At 47.5% G+C, this 20,776-nt stretch overlaps 2 protein-coding genes across 2 annotated transcripts; one reads left to right on the top strand and one right to left on the bottom strand.

Moving 5' to 3' along the window:
* Positions 1-2: 2 nt before the first annotated feature.
* On the bottom strand, positions 3-15,594 carry CLSTN3 (calsyntenin 3). The gene is given in 19 exon segments (XM_048960881.1): positions 3-933; positions 1,018-1,235; positions 2,709-2,844; positions 2,966-3,111; positions 3,673-3,843; positions 5,106-5,332; positions 5,792-5,940; positions 6,123-6,280; positions 7,023-7,079; positions 8,169-8,331; positions 8,411-8,523; positions 8,764-9,033; positions 9,472-9,657; positions 10,432-10,581; positions 10,891-11,099; positions 11,584-11,779; positions 12,727-12,849; positions 15,365-15,522; positions 15,524-15,594. Coding segments are annotated over 19 exon segments (3,072 nt in total). The 3' UTR covers positions 3-762.
* Positions 15,595-15,607: 13 nt separating this feature from the next.
* On the top strand, positions 15,608-17,187 carry RBP5 (retinol binding protein 5). The gene is made up of 4 exons (XM_048960901.1): positions 15,608-15,906; positions 16,136-16,314; positions 16,658-16,759; positions 17,044-17,187. The coding sequence occupies exons 1-4, from the start codon at positions 15,834-15,836 to the stop codon at positions 17,095-17,097; spliced, it is 408 nt and encodes a 135-aa protein (XP_048816858.1). The 5' UTR covers positions 15,608-15,833; the 3' UTR covers positions 17,098-17,187.
* The last annotated feature ends 3,589 nt before the right edge of the window (positions 17,188-20,776 follow it).

Genomic DNA, 20,776 nt, shown 5'->3' with positions numbered 1-20,776 from the left:
GTGGAACAATTGAAACAACACATACACTTCAAAAACACAACACATCCCCAAGATAAGGCAATAATTTTGATAAATACATGGTCTGGACAATCGCCAGTCTTATATTAGTGGCTACACAGACAGCTTCTTTCACAATTTATAGTGGAAAAACTGCAGAAGCCCCGAACCTTATATTTGAAATCCATTTATTTTAAAATCCACTTTGCTTCCTCATACTTCTTACCATCATTCATTTAGTTCAGGAGTATCGACAATTTTACAAAGTGGCACAAGCTGCAGTGTTCTGGTTGTGGGGATTTTTTTTTTTCTTTTTTTTTTTGGATTGTTTTGTTTTGCATGAAATGAGAATAAACCTCAAACAACAACATTGAAAAAATATACAATATATATATATATATATATATATAATATCTGGGGAGGGGTTGTGAGAGACCCTGCTCTGAGCCATATGGCTGGCTCCTCTTTCCACATTTCTCTTCTTTCCAAGCCCCTCCTTCTTCATCATAGTTTGAACTGTGCCACAGTCATGTGCAAGTGCCCAAATATGTGTCTCTAGAGAGCCAAATACGGGGGGGGGGGGGGGAAGGGGTCAATCATAGGGAATGTCCACAATGAAAATGGCAGAAGACGAAGGAGCATGGGGGGCAAAAATGACGTGAGGGAGGAGAACATGTACAAGGTGGGGGAAAAAGGAAGTTAAAGACACCTCCTCCTCCCAGCCGTACGTTTCAGAGGATCCACTGGACAGATGTTTTAAAGCTGCTAATAGCGGTGAGCACTGTCATTTTTGCCAATGATGTGCCGATCATCCATGTCATTGCTGTCTGGGGAGTCAGGAGTGTCCAAATCACTGCTGTCATCGTCTTCTTCCATGCCCTCACCTGCTCTGCCCTCACAGTTTTCTGCAGCCCTCTCTTGACGGCCCTGGTAGGACTGGAGAGATGAGACTATCGTAAGAGAAAGGTTCTGGCAGCCCAGCTGTACCCTCCAGCCCTGGTTCCTGTGACTGCTCCTCACCTCCATTGGGTTCACTATGATGGTGAGGGCCGAGTCGTCCCAGAACAAATCGCTCTCTTTGCTGCCGGTGCCTGTGTGCCCCTCTGCAGCAGCCTCAGGGACCTCTTGCCCCATTCCCTGTCGGTGCAGTGAGTGGATGCGGAGGATGCCAAGGATCACCAAGAGTGCCAGGAAGCCCACGCACATCACAATGATGATAGTGGCTGCACTGGGGACCACTTTGGAGAAAAAAAGAAAAAGGAGGTTACAGACTCTCACATAAACACATTTCTGACTTGACCCACACCCACCCTGCAGCAATGAGGGCTGCTGGATATAATGTACGATTTGGGTCTAGGTAGGAATATGTCCTGACTTTTCTGCTCCCTTGGGCACAGGTGATTCCTGCCTTTTGCTGCTGTATCCTTGCTCAAGGTTTCCCAGAATGTCTAGGTCTAGGTGTTCACTAACTTCAGGTCTGCCTGTACACTCTGCTTAGCTTCTGAAATCACCAGAACATGTCATAAAGCAGTCACTCATGTCTTCTCCTCAGGAGAGAAGTGTGTGGTGGGGAGAGTCTGCAAGGGCACGAGGATGATTTTAATAGTGTGATTTCTTTGTAAGCAGTACAGAGAAACCAAAATAACACTTTTTTTTTTTGCTTTTGCTTTTGCACATGGGACAGACTGCTCTGAACCCTTCTAATTTAATGCCACAGGCAAAGCCTGGCTTCTCCACAGGATAGAAGTGGAAATCCATCTAAGAGCCTTAGCCCAGCTCTCATCTCTTCTTCATTCTGGACCTGTTAGTCAAGCCCTGGCTCCCCAGATAAACCCTTTTCCTGGAAAATTTAACTCAAGCATGCCATGTTTTTGTTCTGTGGAGCTTTTTATAGTAGGGACAACTTTTGCTTTTGCTGAAATCAAGCAGAGTTGGGGAAGAGTACAGCAAAGGGTGATGTTTGGTGTTCTCTACAAGCTATCCCTGTATTCAGTTCCAGCTGCAGGACTGCATCAGTTTTGGGTAAGTTGCTGCAAGACGCAGCAAAAGCTAGAACAGAAGGTACTTTGTGTTCCCTACAACAGGGAGCTAAAACCAGCATAGGATCCTAGAATTTTCAGCCTCAGAAGAACCAATTAGACTGCTGTCATGCTTGTGGCACAGGACTACAGTGCAAACCAACAAATCTATCTAGCCTAGCTTTCAGGCTTCTCTCCTCTGTTTTGGGAGCAAGAATACTTATCTTATTTGTGTAGTGCACTCTCCTGTATTTTTCTGCCTTTGCTGATCACCACCTCCCATCTCTTTTTAGAGCAGTGGCAGTCTTGATTTTCTTGTTTCACTCCTGCTGATGAAGCTTCTTTTTGAAATTGTATTACCCAACCCTGCATAGCACCTTTGCAAGATGCACAAATGAAATACTACCAGCTTACAGTTGTTCTTTTTAGACCTTCTCAGTTAGAGATTTCAGACTGCTGCTGTATCAAGAAAGCAAAATACCGGAGGAGGGGGATTGTTGCACCAAGCTCTAAGACCCATATTTGACCCATATTGCAGACCACTTTCTGATGAAAAGTGGGGCAGCAGTGTAAGAACTCAGTGAAATACATATATGGAGGCTGAAAGGAATCCCCTGCTCAAAGTTCTAACAGAATATCAGAAAATAAACATCCTGACCTTAAGAGAATAAAACCAAAAGATGTGTTACATACTAGAGTTGTTATGGGTGCTTGCCAAGCTGTGGCCAGATAGCTCTGGGGGTAAATGATGGCCTCGGTGTATAAACTGCTGAGAATTGAGCATGTGGTTAGGATGAGCAGCTTGGTTCATGTTGTGGAGGACACTCATCTGCAGAAAGACCAGAGTGAAAAATATTCAGCCCTGTGTTCACTGTGATAGTCTACACTGGGTGCATTTCTGTTCACAGTGTTCTCACCATGCATGCATAAACACCCATGTACCCATGTACCTCAACAGAAAACTCATTGCTGGAATAACGTCCGTTCATCTCAGTGCAGGACAGGTGGAACTTCCTTTCATAAAGAGCAGCGCCACGGTTGATGTGGTATGAGACCTGGCGTAGTATTTCCTCATAAACTGCAATGCTCTCTACCCCTGAGTACAAGAAGAGAGAATTGGAGGGGGATCAAAGAGCTCCTGCTTAAAAGTCATTTGGTATCAACCCTGTAACAACCAGGAGCAACAGAATAACCCAAGGCTGGGTTCATAAATTTTGGAAAGCACCAGAGCTGGAGCTGTCTGTGGTGAAAGCCCAGTTTGCACTGCTAAGGCACAAGGAAGGAAAAGTGCCCTATTAAATTCTGTAGTGTATATAAGCAATGCATCAGTTCACAACCTGGAGGATATGCTGTCTCCTAATATGTCATGCAAAATACAACTGCCATCTAAGAACACAAGACCCCATAGACAGTGGGACTAAATAAGAAGGGGTGATGCAAGCCCAAAGCAGAGCTCAGACACCATGTCCTAGCATCGTGAGCTGGGAGAGTAAGCTTCCTAAAGGAAACAGCCTGGGACTTGAAAAGCCACAGGTTCAGCAAATGGTTATGTCTCACAAGGTACACCAGCACACTGGGTTAAGTGTTCCCCCCAGTGATGCCTGACAGACAGTGGAAGGGGCATAAATAGACAGCTGCAGCCAAGGAGAGGACATACCTGTGATAGTGAGGTAGGCAGAGGTGTTAACGAGCTCCAGGCCCCTCTGTTGCAGCAATGCCCCATCCAGGAGCAGATATTCCCTCTCTGGGTCCAAGTCATCTCCTACCAATGAGATCTCGCAGCCATCCAGGTTGTGTACAATCTCATCTGACATACGTGTGTCTGTCACTGAGAGGCCAAGGGAAAGAAGACAGGGCCACAAAGTCAATCAGCCACGAACAAAGGCAGGCATGAGAGTGATACTTAAAAGAACTTGTAAGAAATTACTTCTCTTTTTCTGGCTAGCACTTACCTTGAGTAAAATCACTGTTAGTCTATTTACTTGTTGGAAGAGTTCCCTCTGGTCTTAATTACATTATTTATGCACATAAGAAAGTCACTTATATTTTAGATCAACATACTGTTATGGACTGGCTCATGGTAACACAGCTGTAAGGACTTGGCAATGCCAGTGTTATAATTATGAAGAACTTTACCATATATTCCCAGACCTTGAGTACTTTTGAAAGCTTTCTCTCCTCACAACTGTTGGTAACCAAGTTTCAGATTTTATCTTTATTTAAAATGACAAGCAATTTTGAAGACTAACTACTTTCAGTAGGGCCAAGACCAACTTTCTCTATGTCAAGAAGCTCAAGCTGGTGATCATAAAACTATGAGCAAAAAAATCCTGTTAGCAGAAGAGATACAATTTAAGTGAAAGGACGTGGAGCATGTTGTGCAGAGAAGTAATGTGAACATGATGTAGGAAACTGAAGGGAAGGATATTCAAGGCATAAGGAAAGTAACTGGGAAATTCATAGGAACAAGTGATGCAGAAAGAGATCACAGAATCACAGAATATCCTGAGCTGGAAGAGACTCAAAAGAGTCATCAGTTCCAACTCCTGACTCCACAAAGAGCAAACTAATTGTTAAGCCATATATCTACAGGCATCGCCCAAATGTTTCTTTAATGCTGACAGGCTTGAGTCCATGACGCTGCCCTGGGGAGCCTATTCCAGTGCCCAACCACCTCTCAGTGAAGAACCTTGTCGTAATATCCAACCTGACCCTCTCTTGTATAGCTCTGGGAGGGGACAAGAAATAAGAGAAGCAGGAAGAAGTGCAGGAGTGGAGAGAGAACAGTCAGAAAGGACATCTGGTGATGGATTCAGTAAAGGGAAATGTAGGTAAAATGTCAAGGGGATTAGGAATGAGTAGCATGGGAAAAGGAGAAGAGAGTGAGGCAAGGAACTGGTTGGATTGAAAAAGTACAGGGAGGAGCAGAAAGGGATAAGAACTGATTAGCCTACATATTAACAGACAATGCCTTGCTTCTGTATTTGTAAACTCCTGTTTCGAGTACAACTACGAGCTCTCCTTCCTCTGCAGAATAGCAATTTGCAGGTCTTTCCATTTTGTCTCTACTTCACCCTGTACTCCACTCACCAGTGCCATGCCAATTCTCATCCTTCTTGGTCTCCACCTGGTGAGAAATAGAGCAGGTGATCTGGAGGTTGGGGAAAAGGGGGACTCCATCAGGAGCCTCAAAGTCTGATGCAGGATGAGCAAAGTGGGCAGTGCCACTCAACAGGATCTGGGGGGCATCAGGCTGTAGCACCACAACATAACCTTCCACGTCAGGAATGGAGACACATGATTCTTCACTGAAACACCTGAAGGAGAGAAACAGAAAGCATCAGAATTAGCCCCAGCTTCCACCAACATTTCACAGGACTGTTTCCTGCCTATTACTGTCAGTGAAGGGAATTTTTTTTCATGGTAGAAAGTTTCTAAAAGATTCCCTGTGTCCTGCTGTGCAAGACAGAGAGGTGTGGTAGGAATCACTGGCTTTCAGGTGACTTAGTCACATTCACACACCACAGAGAAAATTAAAAACAGCCCACATGTCTGGAACACCATCAGCAAAGGCAGAAGTTCTATCCCCTAAGATCCTAGGAAACCTGTATTAAAGTACCCAATTGGATAATTTCATAGTTATTTTCAGGAAGACTCTCACCCATTTCAAGACCACCAATTAGAATTTAAATACAAGGTGAGTGAGTGTAATTTTAGCCAAAAGAGAGGTAATCCTCTTGCTGAACTTAGACAGAAGTGCTGCTTTATCTACTCACTTGACAGTAGTAGTGAGCCTGAGCGGCCGGACTCCAGGAGTAGCAAAGCGCAGTGAATTCATGTAAGCCACATGTTGGATAGCATGGTTGAAAGTTTCCACATCATCACCCTCCAAAGTGAGCAAGGACTGAGAGGGGTTCACATGAACCTACAGGTGAACAAGAAGAAAATACTCAGAATTCCTTAGCAAATGCCTACACCCTAGGCTAAGAGAGACACAAAGGAGAAAGGTGGGGAGCTATCTAAGGTGGCAGAGCAGGCAAAGTTCAGGGAAGCGAGGCCAGGGAGGAGAGTGGAAGAGACCCATGCAAGTTGGGCAGATGGGCATACCTTCATCCCTTTGCCCAGACTGTCGAAGTCACTGTAATCAAGCCCCTCACGGCAGGCATACAGGCATTCAATAACCTCCCGGCTCTCCAAGCTACCAGGGCGTACAGTGAAGCCAGCCAAGTAACCATGGAAGTAGTGGTGTATCAACAGAGGATCTCCTGAGGGAAACATGGGACGTGGAGGGTGTGAGAGACATGGTGAGGAAGAAAACAAAGACAACAAAAAAATGTGAGGGACACACTGTGAAGGTAGACAGAGACGGAGGGGTGCATGGGACATGGAAGAGCAATGACAGCGAAAGCAACAGTGTGAGGTACGTACAGATGTTAGGAGAGGTAGGAGAGAACAGAGGGGTGCACAGGACATGGAAAAGCAAAGATAACAAAAAGATGAATGATACTGCAGATAATTTTTTGAATTCCAGATGGAGGAAAGACCAACAGAAAGACCAGGGCAGTGACAAGTAGGTAGCATAGAGAAGTTTCTGCACACTGCTGAATGCCAAATGGAAACAATTTCTTGTCCCCTTCTTACTCCTGTGAGGGCTTTTGAAAGAAACTGTATGTTCCACAGATAGTTAGGGATGAGGTGACATCTCCTGATGTCTCCAATGGCCCGTGTTCTTCAGAGACTAGCTTTAATGACCAGACACGAGGACACTTTCTCCACATGAGAAGCATACTCTATCTCTCAAAGCAGGATGTAGTCCCATCAGCATTTTCATGCTCTAACAACATCAAGGTATCAAGGATCAATCTGCCAGAAAATAAGGGATTTCCTCCCAAGATGGTGGGAGGTGGATGGACAAGATCAAGGAACTGCATGAGGAAGGCACCGTGCAAGAAGTGATACAGTCATGCATAGTGAAGAGAAGAGAACCACCTTCTTTCTTTTTCCTACCTCGTATACTATCAGTGGAATTCTCATTTCCTTTGGTTTTCTCCTTGTTTTTCTCCTCTGCAAAGGAGAACAAGCAATTACACACTAGAAGAGGACAGTTACAGGATCAGGCAGGTATCTACATGAGTGCCTGCATCAGCCAGCCAGCACTGAACAAAAGAACAGCTCTGGACTCATGCAAAGCAGTGCATCCTTCAGCCCTAGAGATAGCATTCCGCAGATGAAAGAGAGTGGTGTCCCTTTCATGAAGGGGATGACGAGACTGGATCTATACAAGAAGAAAGTATAACATTTACTTTTCCTCCTTACAATATCTATTCTAGGAAATTAAGTTATTTCCATTTATGGAGCACATTCCTTGCCATGTTCTCAGTTAGCCACATTCTGAGCATCCCTTTGAAAATCAGGCAGCTTCAGGAGGGTGATTCAGGTTGATTAATGTTTGTTGATCACTAAAGACTAATGGAGAGAATCAAGCTGTGGGGAGATCCCTGAGCAGGGAAAAGCAGGACTACAATAAAGGTTTGATCTTGCAAGCAATTTCTGCTGGAGTGAAGGCAAGGAGCAGGCAAATTCCTTAGTTCTGTTCTGATCCAGTCTCATAGGAATGCTGAAAGACCTGGTCAATGTAGTCTTACATCTCCACAGAACCAGTTTTAATACATTAGTGGCTTAAATATGTTCCTAATCTGATCTTTGTCCTCCAATCCAACTCCTGCACAGAATGATTTGTGACAACTCTGTATAGATCCTCACAACACACAAATCACCACCAATACAGTCAGCAGTATAAATAATACCCCTGCTCGCTGGGGAAGAGCTTTGATAGAAAGGCCATCACCTGAATGATGTACAGAGTTTCAACTCTTCACTGCATGAAAGCTAGCTAATCATCACATGTTCTACTTCTGTTACCCAGGAAGTTGCCATTGACACTCAAACCCAAGCTATTATTACCATGGCATAATATTATGGCTTAGTTTATAAGAGGGAAGGAGCCACAGTGATTTTGGTGCCAAGGAGACATGATGGCTGCAATGTATTTTGCAAAATTTAGTCCTAGCCAGCATTTTTTACCTCTTCTGGCTCTCCCTTCACTTCCATTTGCCTGTATGAGAAGAGCAAGCCTCAGGGAGTGAGACTCACCTGCCCAGCAGGCTCCAATCATGATTGAGGGTTCTGGCCGTGGAGGATGAATGAGGCCATTGTCATGGATGAGGGCAGGGTCATAAGAGACACCATCCACGTAGAGTGTGACAGTTGGAAACTCGAGGTTGAGAGCATAATGGTGCCATTCATCATCACAGACCTGTGTTAGACAGCAGAAGAAGGAGTCAGCAAGGGGAAGGAGGAAAAAGAGCACTGGAAAGAGGTAAACACTTCCTCACCTGCTCAAGCTTCCAGAGGAACTTCACAGGCCTTGCACTCTCCAGCAATGGCCAGTAGAGGAAAGCAATTCGGCAGCCATGCACAGCCAGAGAGTAATGCGAGTAGCCATCCTCTGCCACGGGACAAACACAAGGCATTATGCATCACACTTAAAAGCAGTCTCACTAGCCAGAGCCCAAAAATACATGACAAGCCTGCATGACTGGCACTCGGCACCATGTGTTCACAGTGTGTTTGAATGCTCCCAGAAGAAGCTGTGTGGAGAGCCCTGCTCTGGGACGTGGGGATTTCCATCTGCAGGGACAATGCCTTCTAACAAGTCAGTGTCACCTCCCCAGGAAAAGTGTCTCACCGCTCTGCACTGTACTGCAGATCACTGTCTCCTCTTCCCGCCTGCCTTTGCTGGGCACCACAGCATGTTTCATCCACACAGACAGGGTGAAGTGGTCACTCAGCCCCTCATGAGCATTCAGCCCATTCATGACAGGTACTTGGGCAGCCTGGCTGCCATTGAACCAGTAGATGAGGCTGCTGTCCTGGCTGTAGTGCACTGAGAGCCGTGCAGTCCAGTTTGCCGTGGGACTAGGCACAGGCAGCAAGTCAATCTCTCCTGAGGCAGCACCTACCAAGAACAGAAGAAGTCAGGAATCAGGAGCACAGAAATCTAACAAGTTTGGGGACTGGGCCACAGAAGAAAATGGTGGCATAGGGCTCATTGTAATATTCCAGAGTACAGAGAGAGGGAGAATGGCCTGCAGGCCTCCTCTTATTCAGAGAAGAATGGTGTTTTTCCATTTGTGTGAAGGAAGTCCCACAGACTCTGCACAATGAGACACCACACAGAAGCCTCTGGCTTCCCAGTAAGGAAAGCACAGAGGGCCCCTTACGAATACATTCAGGGTGCTCACTGTCCCTCAACACAGCCTTTGAGCTAGGTGTCCTCACAGCCCTGCTGTCCACAGCAGGCAGGAGGAATACGTCCCAGAAACTCTGCTGTGTGAGGCACAGGAGTATTGCTGTAAATCCCTTCAGGGAAATGGGGAGGAAAGAATCAATTCACCACAGAGTTTGCGTAGTGATTTCTCAGAGTAGTTATCCCGGTCACAGCCCTTAGCCACATGGTTTGTCTGCAGCTCCACCATGGCCTGGATATTCCACAGGGGCTCATCACAGGTCTCCAGGTGAATGCTAGGAAATAGCGCGAGGCTGCCTGCACCCGGCGTGTACTCAATCCTCTTGTTCCAGCCTAATGAAGAAACGTGAGAGAGAGAGGGCTTAGGTCCCTTGGCAGGACCTAATGCCAGAAAACTTGGTAACACAAGTGGCTTTTATGTACCAGCCCATAAACAAAGATTTTTGTCCGTTTCAGCATTGAAAACCAACTTTGTGCATCTGGCATCAGTGCAAGGGAAAATTTCCTGGAAGCACAGATAGTCCAAATTCTCATCTTCTATAGCTAGTGTCATTGTAGCATCACTCCCTTGATTTTCAACCTCTCTTTATAAGGCTGAGTAGACATTTAGCTAGTTGTTGATTTCCCTTTAATTTTAGTGATGTAAATCAATTTGTAAACACACATCACCCCTGGAAAAACTGGAGTTCCTCGAGATGAGCAGCCCCCAAAGCAATCCACATCTGCCCCATTCCTGGTTGGTGTTCAAGGCCATGTTAGTCAGGTGCCTGGGCAGCCTGATCTAGTGGGGGTTGCAGTCCTGCCTGTGGCAGGGGTATTGGAACCTAGATGATCTTCCAACCCAAGCCATTCTGTGATTCTATGAACGCAATCTATGAGCCTTATCAAATATGAAGAAGTTCACAGTAATCAAGGGAATAATTTTCTTCTGTTAGAGTTGCTTTCCAGTAGCTTTGTGATACCTCAGATGCAATCACTGGTTTGCTGTCAGAATTTAAACATATATGTGTATACAAATTTATATATGTATATACAAATATTTTTGGTAAGTAGGACTGAGTAGATTGACACAAAGGGAAGACATAACTGTGTCTGGAGGTTTCATACCCTGCCAGCTGGGCTTGCAGGTGGGTTTCACCTGGATTTCCACTTCAGCATCATCAGATGCCCGCTTTTTTCCACAGTCATAGGCTGTTACTGTGAATTTGTAGAGACGATCTCCACTGTACTGAAGTTTCTCCGTATTTTCAATGTTCCCTGGTTAGCAAAATAAATAGATCAATAGGGAAGAAAGTCTCCTCAAACATGTTGCTTCTAAAAACAACTCTACTTTTCGTCAACTATAGAAACATCCAAAAAGAGGCTGAGTTCTCCCACAGTGCCACTTTGTAACATGCAGTAGCATCCACAAAAATGGCTGCTGTGTCTCTCTGCACAAAGACAGAGATTAGCAGTGCTGGAGGAATCAAAGCAAGTGTGTCTCAGCCCTGCCAGCAAATGGGACTAGAAGAGGGAGAGAGAAAAGGGGAAAGGGGAAGTGTACTCGTGGTAGATTCAGATTCTTACCATCATTGTCAATCAGAAAGGGAATATTGGGGGTCAGGATCTCATAGTAACAGATCTGGCTGTACTGTGGTGAGCAGTCTCCATCAATGGCCTCCACACGCAAGATGCGGTCATACAGCTTTCCCTCGGTCACTGCGACACGATACAACTTTTCCACAAAGACAGGAGCAAATTCATTCACATCATTTACTCGAACATGCACTGTGGCCCTGAGGCAGAGAAACATCAATAAGAACTGATTAGCTGATTAGGAGCCATACACCACCTAGATTTTAGAGTAAGTAACTTTGTGTACCAGACTGACTTTCAGATATCAAAGGCAAGAACAAGTAAAAAGATTGAGGCTTCAAAACAGCAGTGTTCACGTGCAAAATCTTGTACAGTGGTTTTCCATCCCAGAGAAAAAGGTGATAATGTCATCTGGACCTTTTTCCTGTGTACAGCAATGTAAGGCATCACTCAGACTCAGCAGTCAAGCAGCCCTTGCTTCTGGTATATTAACTCGTGTGACTCAGCTAGTGAACAGGACCATCACCGTTTTCTTTGAGTCTTATTCACATGCTGAGTTGTAGCATGTGGGGTGGCTAGAGAATAATAATTATGACAACAGGAAGAGCTCTCACTGCATTCTTCATTTGCACTTCTGTGACAGATCGCATTTTGTAACATGCAGCTACGGCTGCATGTACTTACTTGTGTGATTTTTTAGTGTTGGTTCCATCAGGTCCTTCTCCACAGTCATAAGCTTGGATGGTGAATGTGTGCTCCTTATGTGCTTCACAATCCACCGGTTCCTTGGCCCGGATCAGCCCCTCACCTGTAGCTTTATCCAGTATCACAGCTTCAAAGGGCACCCCTGCTCCGTGTATCCTGAAGCCACAGATCTCACCTGGCACCCACAGGCAGAGAGGAAGAGGAGAATGAAGTGGACTAGTAGAGTAAAGTATGCCTTCTTGCTTCCCACTGCCATATTTTATTCCTTTCTAACTTACACTCTTCTTTCTCCCTCCTTACCACCTCATTTCGGAGCAGTTCTGATTCACTGAGAGTTTCCCCTACCAGTTTACAGCCATTAATGGTATAGATTGCCCTCTACCGGAGACCATCCCCAAAAGAAGTCTAGCCCAGCACCAAGAAAGGCTTGAGATTGATTACAGGTTTAAACTAGACGTGTTAGGGCTATACACTCAAGAATATCTTAGTTTGCTTCTCCATCCCACAGGGAGGCAAAGCAGGTTGTGCATTTTGACAGACATCCAAAACATGAAGCTCCATAATGTCTCATCCATCCCACACAGGATGTGTACATTTCCTCTGGGAATTACAGATAAGATAACCTAAATCCTAAAGTTCAGCTCACAGGATCCCTTTTCATCTCCCAAAGCTGATGGAGGTTGCAGGAGTGCAGCATCTGAGGCATGGCTGAAGCAAGTACTAGGAATGCAAACCTCAAAAAAGCATCAAAGCATCATCTGTACTTTCAGGGACTTGTGCTTCTTGTAAGGAATATGGAACAGCCAAGGAAGTATGCCCAGCAGCTTCCTTCAGTCCTCATAGACACAGAGCTGTGCATGTGATCTTTCAAAATAGCAGAACTGCGTCAAAAAGTAGCTGGCTCCACCCTCAGTTCCTCTCATAAGGGAAACAGCTCACAGGATCCTAAATCAAGCTATGCTCAAATTGGCTCTAGACTACACCAGGGACCTTCTCTGGAACAAAGCTTAGAGGCAATCATTTCCTAAACAGAATTTAGTACAGGGATGAATGTGGTCCTGCCCCTGCCTCCCTAGAGGTCTCTCCCTGCTCCTAACCTCCCCAGAGCTGGCACCAACCTACCTGCATAGCGCAGAGGAGCATCTTTGTCCAGTGCAAACAGCGGTGGGTTGAGTAGGACTGTGTTGTCATTCTCCATGACGATGCCCTGATATTCAGCTTCAATCCAGGGTTTGTGCTTATTTGCTGAGGTGAGTTTGGGTAAGGGATGGAGCATGGGAAAGTATTAGCCAAAATGACAGACACAGTAGAAAAGGAGCAGTATACCATGCAGTGACATTAACCACCCCTCCCCATCTTCATCTCTAGAATAAAGGCTAAGAGAGACTAGGAAGAGGAAGCTAATTTTCTTCAGCTCTATTCTACCTCTCCTGGTAGATGCCATCAGAAACAACGTGTTTTTTCTCACCTCAATACTCTCTTTTTGGAAGCATTTATAGGGGCATTTGTGTACCCTGGAAAGCTGGGATAGTTAAAAAAAAAAAAAAAATGAAATCAAGAGGCACAAGTATTCTGATTCTGGAGAGAGATTCCAAATGCTAAATACTTTAGAGCACTGAAGTCATAAGTAAAGGATCTAGGAGACACCTTCTGTTGGGGTGCCCCCAGAAGAAAAGAGCTGCATTCATCCATTGTCATTCATGCCTTCCATCCTCTGTACTAAGGGCAAGGATTCACACGTGTCCCCAGGTACACATCCAGTCAGCTACCCCACATGTAAATCAAATAGCTGAGCCCCTTCCTTCCTTCTTTCCCACTCTATGGTGGGCACCATATTCCTTTGGCCCCTCCTTGCTGTTCCATTGGCTGTAGCCCAGCCAGGCTTGGCATGGAGGCAGCAGCCAGCCGGAGGCTCTGAAAAATGTCACAGGCCCAGAAATAGTAAATTAATCTTTATCACATAGGCTCCAGGGCAGGGAAAAGGAGAAATAAAGGAGGGAAAGGGCGGAGGAGAGAGAAGTAAAATCATTATAAATTAAGAACCCCTCCCCCATGCCCACTCTCTGCCAAATGGGCCTCAGAGATTACATTACATGTCCTAGTTACAAACCCCATTCCCAGATAATCCCCCACTCTCCCACCCCCTGGAGAACAAGATTTATTACAACCAAGCGACACTCTGCACACAGCATGGCTCAGAGCTGGTAGAGAGCAGGATACAAAGCCTCTCCCTTCAAGGGCACTACTTCCAATATGTGAATTCATCCTCTGCAGCGCACACCGCCATGGCGTTTGTATTGACTCAAGAGGAACAACATCCCCTACGATCAATAGTCTCTTCTGTACTTCAGCACCTAAGGGTGCTGCTGGAGCTGGGTGGGCCAGTGGTGGGACTGCAATCTGAGCAGGGATGCACCAGTAGGCTGAGCAGGCAGACCCAGCCTGGCAGAGAAGCCAGGTGTGGGCTGGCATTTCTCTTCTACCGTATCAATTAAGATTATAAAGCACTGCATAGGAAATCCTGAAAAATATCCACCCTGCTCTGTATGCAGGAAGAATCTTTCTTGTGTACAAGCACCCATGTTTTGCCTCATCCCTCCTTTGCCCTCACCAGATCCTACTGTGTCAGTCCCAATCCAAGCACCTCTCCGATGAGGTGGGAACCCATAACTACCAATGCCAAATACGCCCTGTTGCTGGGGTAACAAGCTGGTGGGTGAGACAGAAATCTTTTGCTGCATCCACATGCACCTTGGGAATCACCAATTTGATTTCTTAGGAAATCATTTCTTGGGGATTAGAAATACATTTGGGGGATATTTTTAGGATGCAGACTCATACCATTTTCAAGAAAGCTCCTATAAAGCTAAAATCAGTTGCCAAGGATGTGTACGTGTTTCAGAGTGTAAATTCACAGAGAGAAAATACAGAGCATGAGGGGCCTGGCTTCACAACTGTTCTCACCGGCACCAGAGCAGCACAAAATAAATGCCTCTGCTGGTACCAGCACACACAGAGCATCGTGCTGCACCCTGTTTGTAGCCTCCATCCCTCCCCAGGCACAGAAAGCAAACCAAGCTGCCGCATTCCCGATGGCCCCTGCATCCCTTGCATGTTTCATGTTCTCCTACCCCAACGGATTATCTTCTCCCAGATTCCCTGAAAATGAATTTCTTGTGCCTGTGTCTGCAGCCCCAGATCTAGTAACCTACATCCTTCTCCATCGCTCTGTGTTCTGAGAACATCTGCATCCAGTGTGTTAGAGCTGCAGCGTTCGGCGTTGGTCTTTCTGTTTTATTTTATTTTAATTTTCCCTATTTAGCACATAAAGCACTGTTTTATGTAAGCCACCTGCACAGATAACACATAATTGCTGCAACATTTCCCACTGACATGTTCTAGACGCATGGGCTGGTATGAGAAGATGGAGATGGGGGACGTGCTTCAGGGAGCAGAGGGGTCTATGGAGGTGCAGCACACTCCCTCTCGGCATGCTACGGGAGAAAAGCTAAACGGGCACAAAGCGAGACAAATGGGTGGAGAGGGGGCAAATGAGAAGCGGATGTTAAAACCAAAGACTGTTGAAAAGGGAGGCGGTAGGAGATGGAGCCAGCACATGGAAGGATGATGAGGGCGCTGAGAGGGCAGAGCGAGCCCCAGAGCCTGGGCACCCGGAGCCCCCCGCCGGGACTGCGGGTGACAGCGGCGGCAGCGCGACCGCTCCGAGCGCGGCGCTCCGTGCCCGCGGCGCTCCGCTCACCTTTGTTGGGGCAGCCGCCGGGCAGCGCGGCCCAGAGGCACAACAGCGGCAGCAGGAAGGCTGCGCGGGGCCGACGGCCTCCCATAGCGGCGGCGGCAGCGGCGGCGGCGACGGCGGCTGCTGCTCCCGGCCCGCCCGGCGGTGCTGGACAGCGGCGGGCCCGGCCCGGCCCACGCCCTCACTCGGCTGCTCGGCGGCTCCGCTGCGGCCCCGCCCCGCCACTGCAGCATGACGTCACGGACCGAGGCTGCGGGAGCGGCGGCCCCGGCTGCGGGCGGGAGGCGGGCGGAGGGCGGGGGTGCTTCACAGCTCTCCCGCCCCGAGGCGGAGGTGCTGGAGTAGGGACAGGCCCGTCGGGACTCTTACTTCGGTGAGGAGCCCGCAGTTCGTCGTGCCCGCCCCGCTCCGCTCCGCGCCGGGCAGTTCTTCCCCGCTTCCCGCAGCCAGCAGCCAGGTGCTCCGTCTCGGGATGCTGCCCAACCTCAGCGGCTATTACCGCTTCGTCTCCCAGGAGAATATGGACAATTACCTGCGCGCGTTGGGTAACTCCTCCCTCCTCCTTCCCTCATACTCCTTTTTGTCTCCAAAAATTGTCAGCCCGTGGGACCTGGGAAGGGAAGGAAGGGGCTTGGGCAACCAACCCTTCGGTCATTCCATCTGAGACTATCACTTTCGGTGGGAGGGGGAGAGATCCCTGGAGCTCGAGCCCCTTGCCCAAAGAGTGGAGGAGCCTGGGTAGCCCACACACTTCCCCTCCATTTCATCTTCCAGATATCAACGTGGTCCTGCGCAAGGTGGTCTGCCTGCTGAAGCCCGACAAAGAGATCATCCACACAGGAGACCACATGGTTATCCGCACGATCACCTCCCTGCGGGACTACGTCATGGATTTTGACCTGGGGGTCCAGTTTGAGGAAGACCTGGGACCCGTAGATGGACGCAAATGCCAGGTGAGGATCCCCAACTGGCCTAGATAATGGCAACTGGGATGAACCAGGACTTTGGGGATTGCCTGGCTTTTAGTCCACAAGCAAGGTGAGAGCCCAGCCCAGACCTGGCCCAGCGAATTGCTTCCAGTGAGGGGGCAAGCAGCACACAGCCAGACCTGGTGCTTTGGGATCCAGAAGGATACTAAATCTTGCCACAGAGAGCATCAGTCCCAAGGAGCCACCCAAGAGACGCTAACCATATCAGGGACCACATTTGAAAATGTGATGGGAGCACTCAGTGTCATCACTGGAAATCTGTATTGCTTTTGTTGTGTCCACGACTTCCCCTCTGCTTTTTTTTCAGACGACTGTTTTCTGGGAGGGCGACCAGTTGGTATGCGAGCAGATAGGGGAGAAGAGGAACCGCGGCTGGCGGCACTGGCTAGAGGGAGACCGGCTGCACCTGGTGAGGAAGGGCCCATGCAGCTTGCATGGTGGGTGGGGGGGGACATAGTGCAAGCACTGTGAGCTGTTGGTGAACCTGGGCAGCCTCCTTCCTGCTCCTCTCAGGCTTTGCCCTGGCTTCTCAGGAGCAATGGCCACTTCTCATAAACATCCGCTGCCCGGGTTCAAAAGTTAAAGTTATGCAGCAGCAACTGTGGCCCTTCCCACCCTCAGGATGACCTGCCAGGGCTCAGCAGGAGCACACGGGGCTGCAGTCTGAATTCCTCTTTCTCCTCCCTTCCCCAGCGCATGACGGCTGAAGATGAGGTCTGCGTTCAGGTCTTCCAGAAAGTGAAGTGACCACTGGCTGCTGGGACAGGGGTCGGGGCCCCACACTCCAGTGTGAACTGTTCCAGATTAAAGAAGCAAACTCGATGGCTGCGAGCCAGGCGCCCTGTAGCAGCGTGTTTTTTCTGCCTCGCTAAGCGGCAGGATGGAAGAAGGCCTCCCGGCGCGCCGTGGTCAGGTCACGGCGGGCCAGGCCCCAACAAGGGAGAGGCGGGGAGAGAGGACGGCTGGAGCGCGTCCCGGCAGAACAGGGTGGGCAGAGGCAGGGAGGAAGAAGGGCCGCCGAGTGCACGGCGGCTCCTTTCAGAATAAGAGCTGGGTGGGAGGGAGTGAGGCGAGGCGGAGGCCATCCAGCCACCCCACACTGTGATGAGTTGCCCGAGTTGCGCATAGGCGGCCACAGGCGCTTGCCGCTGCTGAGCCTGGACAGGCCCTCGCTGGTCTATGCGGTTCTCTTCTCCTGCTTCCCTGCACTGGCAGCACAGTCCCTCGGCTACCTCTGGAAAGCAGAATTTGGAGCCCTGAGTCAGCAAGGACAACTGAGGCTGCCTCTTCTGAAAACACCAGTGCAAGCTCCCATCATATTTTTTTCAGGATCCTGAAAGCTTCAAGCTGTAGCACAGAAATGATTCTTCGATGTCAAAGATTTCTGTGTGAAATCCAAGGGTTGGGGCAAGGTAGGAAGCCCCTTGTAGTTCATGTTCACTGCACTCCTGGGAAAGCCCAGAGAGAGAAGGCAGCTCTGTCTTTCCTCCAGGTGTAAGAAACCACTGTCTGTAGCCCCTGCACACCACCTGACTTTACTATCCTCCCTTTACTGTCGTAGCTCCCCTGGTTCACAGCTCCCCTTTACAGTCAAAGACCAAGGGATAGAACCTAGGGACATGAGGTCCCCTGAAAGGATGGACAAAGACAGGTGTCCTTTAGTGAGGACACCGGATGGGATGTGCAAAAGGCCCTGGTGGTTTATTTCTGAAGAAAACTTGTGTCTGCCCCTGAACTAAAGATTGAAGAACACTGTACTCAGGAATGTGTATTGCAATGGTGAGTGGAGACAGGACAAGGGGAAACGGCTGGAAACTGCAGCATAGGAAGTTCCGCACAAACATGCGCAAGAACTTCTTTACAGTGAGGTGACGGAGCACTGGAACAGGCTGCCCAGGGAGGTGGTGGAGTCTCCTTCTCTGGAGATGTTCAAGACCTGCCTGGACGCCTACCTGTGCGACCTACTGTAGGGAACCTGCTTTGGCAGGGGGGTTGGATTCAATGATCTCTGGAGGTCCCTTCCAACCCCTACAATTCTGTGATTCTGTGATTCTGTGTAGCTACTGACAGTCAAAGAGCCATGATTTTGAAAACAAGCTCATTTCAAGCTGATTAAACGCATTTTTTTTCCCCTCCAGCAGCTCATCTAAAAAGTATTTTCCAAAGAGCTTCTTCTCAGAGAAACGAAAACATGACTGTGATAAAAAAGGACTACTTAAATACATGCAAGTATGCAGTATGCAAGGCGTGAGGTAGCTGCAGCTGTATCTGTAAGTGTTGACATCTGGCTCTTCAAGATTGTCTCAGGACATTACAGGCTGCAACATCCTGTCAGTATCCACAGTGCAAGGGTGCTACTGACTGGGATGTCAGTCCAAACACATTGGACAATCATAACCAAATCATCCAAGATATATCAGTTGTCTGTTCCATGTAGACTTCTATGAACCGTTATTCCATTTATCATCAGTAGCCCCTACATTACCTCTGTTGTATTGTGAGGTTGTAAGATCCAGGGCTTCAACTGACAGCAGCTGAGGAGCTGGTTGAATTGTTGCCCTCATCCCACAGTCTGAACAAGGAGCCTTTCTGAGAGTTGATTCTGATCCCCAACACTGAGCTTGCTTCACCATGTCCAGACTGGTATCCTCCAGACTGTGTGATCACTTTATTTCAGGCTCCACACCAAAAGCTGGTTAACTTTCTTAACTTTGCTTTTCTGACCTATGTTCTGGTTTGGTGGTAGACAGCTATTGCCTTCAAGTGGTTAACCGTGACAGACTCTACACTGGCATGCCAGCCATCCACATAATAGCCAAAGAATTCCCTGAGGTGATACAGTTTGCTTCTGATTGCTTGACATCCATTCTATACAGATGGCAATATCTTGAACTAGGGAAGCATCCATTTGTGCCAAAACACCAATAGGAGTCACACCTGCTTGGTGTGATCCACAGCCATAGTAATCATAAGGGATAGTATTCCAGACTATTACAGTATTTCAGGTACTATCTACTATTGCTAACAATTTGTCAGTTGCTGCTCACCATTTCATACCGCAGGCAAGAACCGTTTCTAGAGTCGTGAACCTCTTTTTATGTAGGTCACCTTCTCCACATAAACCAGAGCTGTAGGAGTGGCATGATTTGTCTGAAAAAATGATAAGCCATTTAATAGTGCCTGTTAGAAGCTGTGTGAAGCCCAAGCCCTTAGACTAGTGGCAGAGTGTTATTTATTGCCCAAAAGGCAATAAATGATCAAGTAGAGATATCTGAGTGTTGCTTAGTCAAAAAGAGTGTTTGAAGCTAAAGTGCCCAGGGAAAACAGCTCGGCGTTGAAGTGCCACCAATTGATTTTTACACAACTCTAGTTTTAGCAGCTATTTGGGGTTTATTAATACTTGCAAGATAAATCACAAGGTTGGATTGTATGATTCTAAGTAATAGTTAATAAGCACTTAACCATTAGCCAATTTGACACAATCAAATGCATTGACTTACTTAAAGGTTTGAGAATGGCAAGGTTCATTTGAAACTTACAGATAGGGTATTGGAGAGGAGATTTCTAAACTCAGTTGCATGCTTAGGGACCTTCTCTCCTTCAGTGATATACTCATCTTTCCCTTTTGTTGGCTCTCAGCAGATGATCTGTCCCAAAAAGGGCTCCACTTCCTTGACATCTATCAGCACCACCACTACAGGTGAACCTGAGTCTGTGGCCCTGGCAGGATGATTATACTGTAAGAGAGGTGGAGTAGCTACACGAGGCCTAACAGAGGAGTTCCTCTGTCTTTGTTGCTTCAGGTTTGACGATGGAGTATCCAGCTCAATTTGTTTTCCATGTGTGAGAGGGTCTGCACATCAGAGAATATTTCATGCATGCTTCTAGGCTGATGACCGACCTTCTTTCCAATGACCTCCGGAAACACACTGTATTCAAAGCAGCAGAGAAATTACACAGAACATCTGAAGGGGCACACCAACCAGCAGGAGCACTGGAGCAGAACAGAGGGAAATCAAGTAGGTCTATGGGACATGTATCGAAAGTGGGCTGCTCCAGATAGACACACCTCAAGTGTTCACCTTTACTTTAGCAGCTGGAGTACTCTCCTGGTACCACAGATGGTGTTACCAGGGAAAAAAAAAACACAAAACAAAACCAAACAAATCCATGTGGAAGATTTATCTTAAAAGTGCCTTTGGGAACTCCTAATAGTGCTGCTTGCTTGTAATATTCCTGCAAATGACACATTGAAATGATCAGCTTCCTTACAGACGATCCTAAATTACATCTGCCTGTCCGTTCTTTGTAAGTAAACACTACCAATGACTTGCTGGTAACAGGTCTCTCAGCAGTTTCTGGTGCTTCCCAGCTTTTCTTTCCACATGTGGTGTCTTTAAGTAAAAGCTTCCCTTTGGGTGGGACA

Source organism: Lagopus muta, chromosome 1 (genome assembly GCF_023343835.1).
Source record: "Lagopus muta isolate bLagMut1 chromosome 1, bLagMut1 primary, whole genome shotgun sequence".
In the NCBI taxonomy this organism is placed as follows: Eukaryota; Metazoa; Chordata; class Aves; order Galliformes; family Phasianidae; genus Lagopus; species Lagopus muta.
Note: the sequence above shows the minus strand (reverse complement) of the source record. Positions and strands in the feature narration are given on the sequence as shown.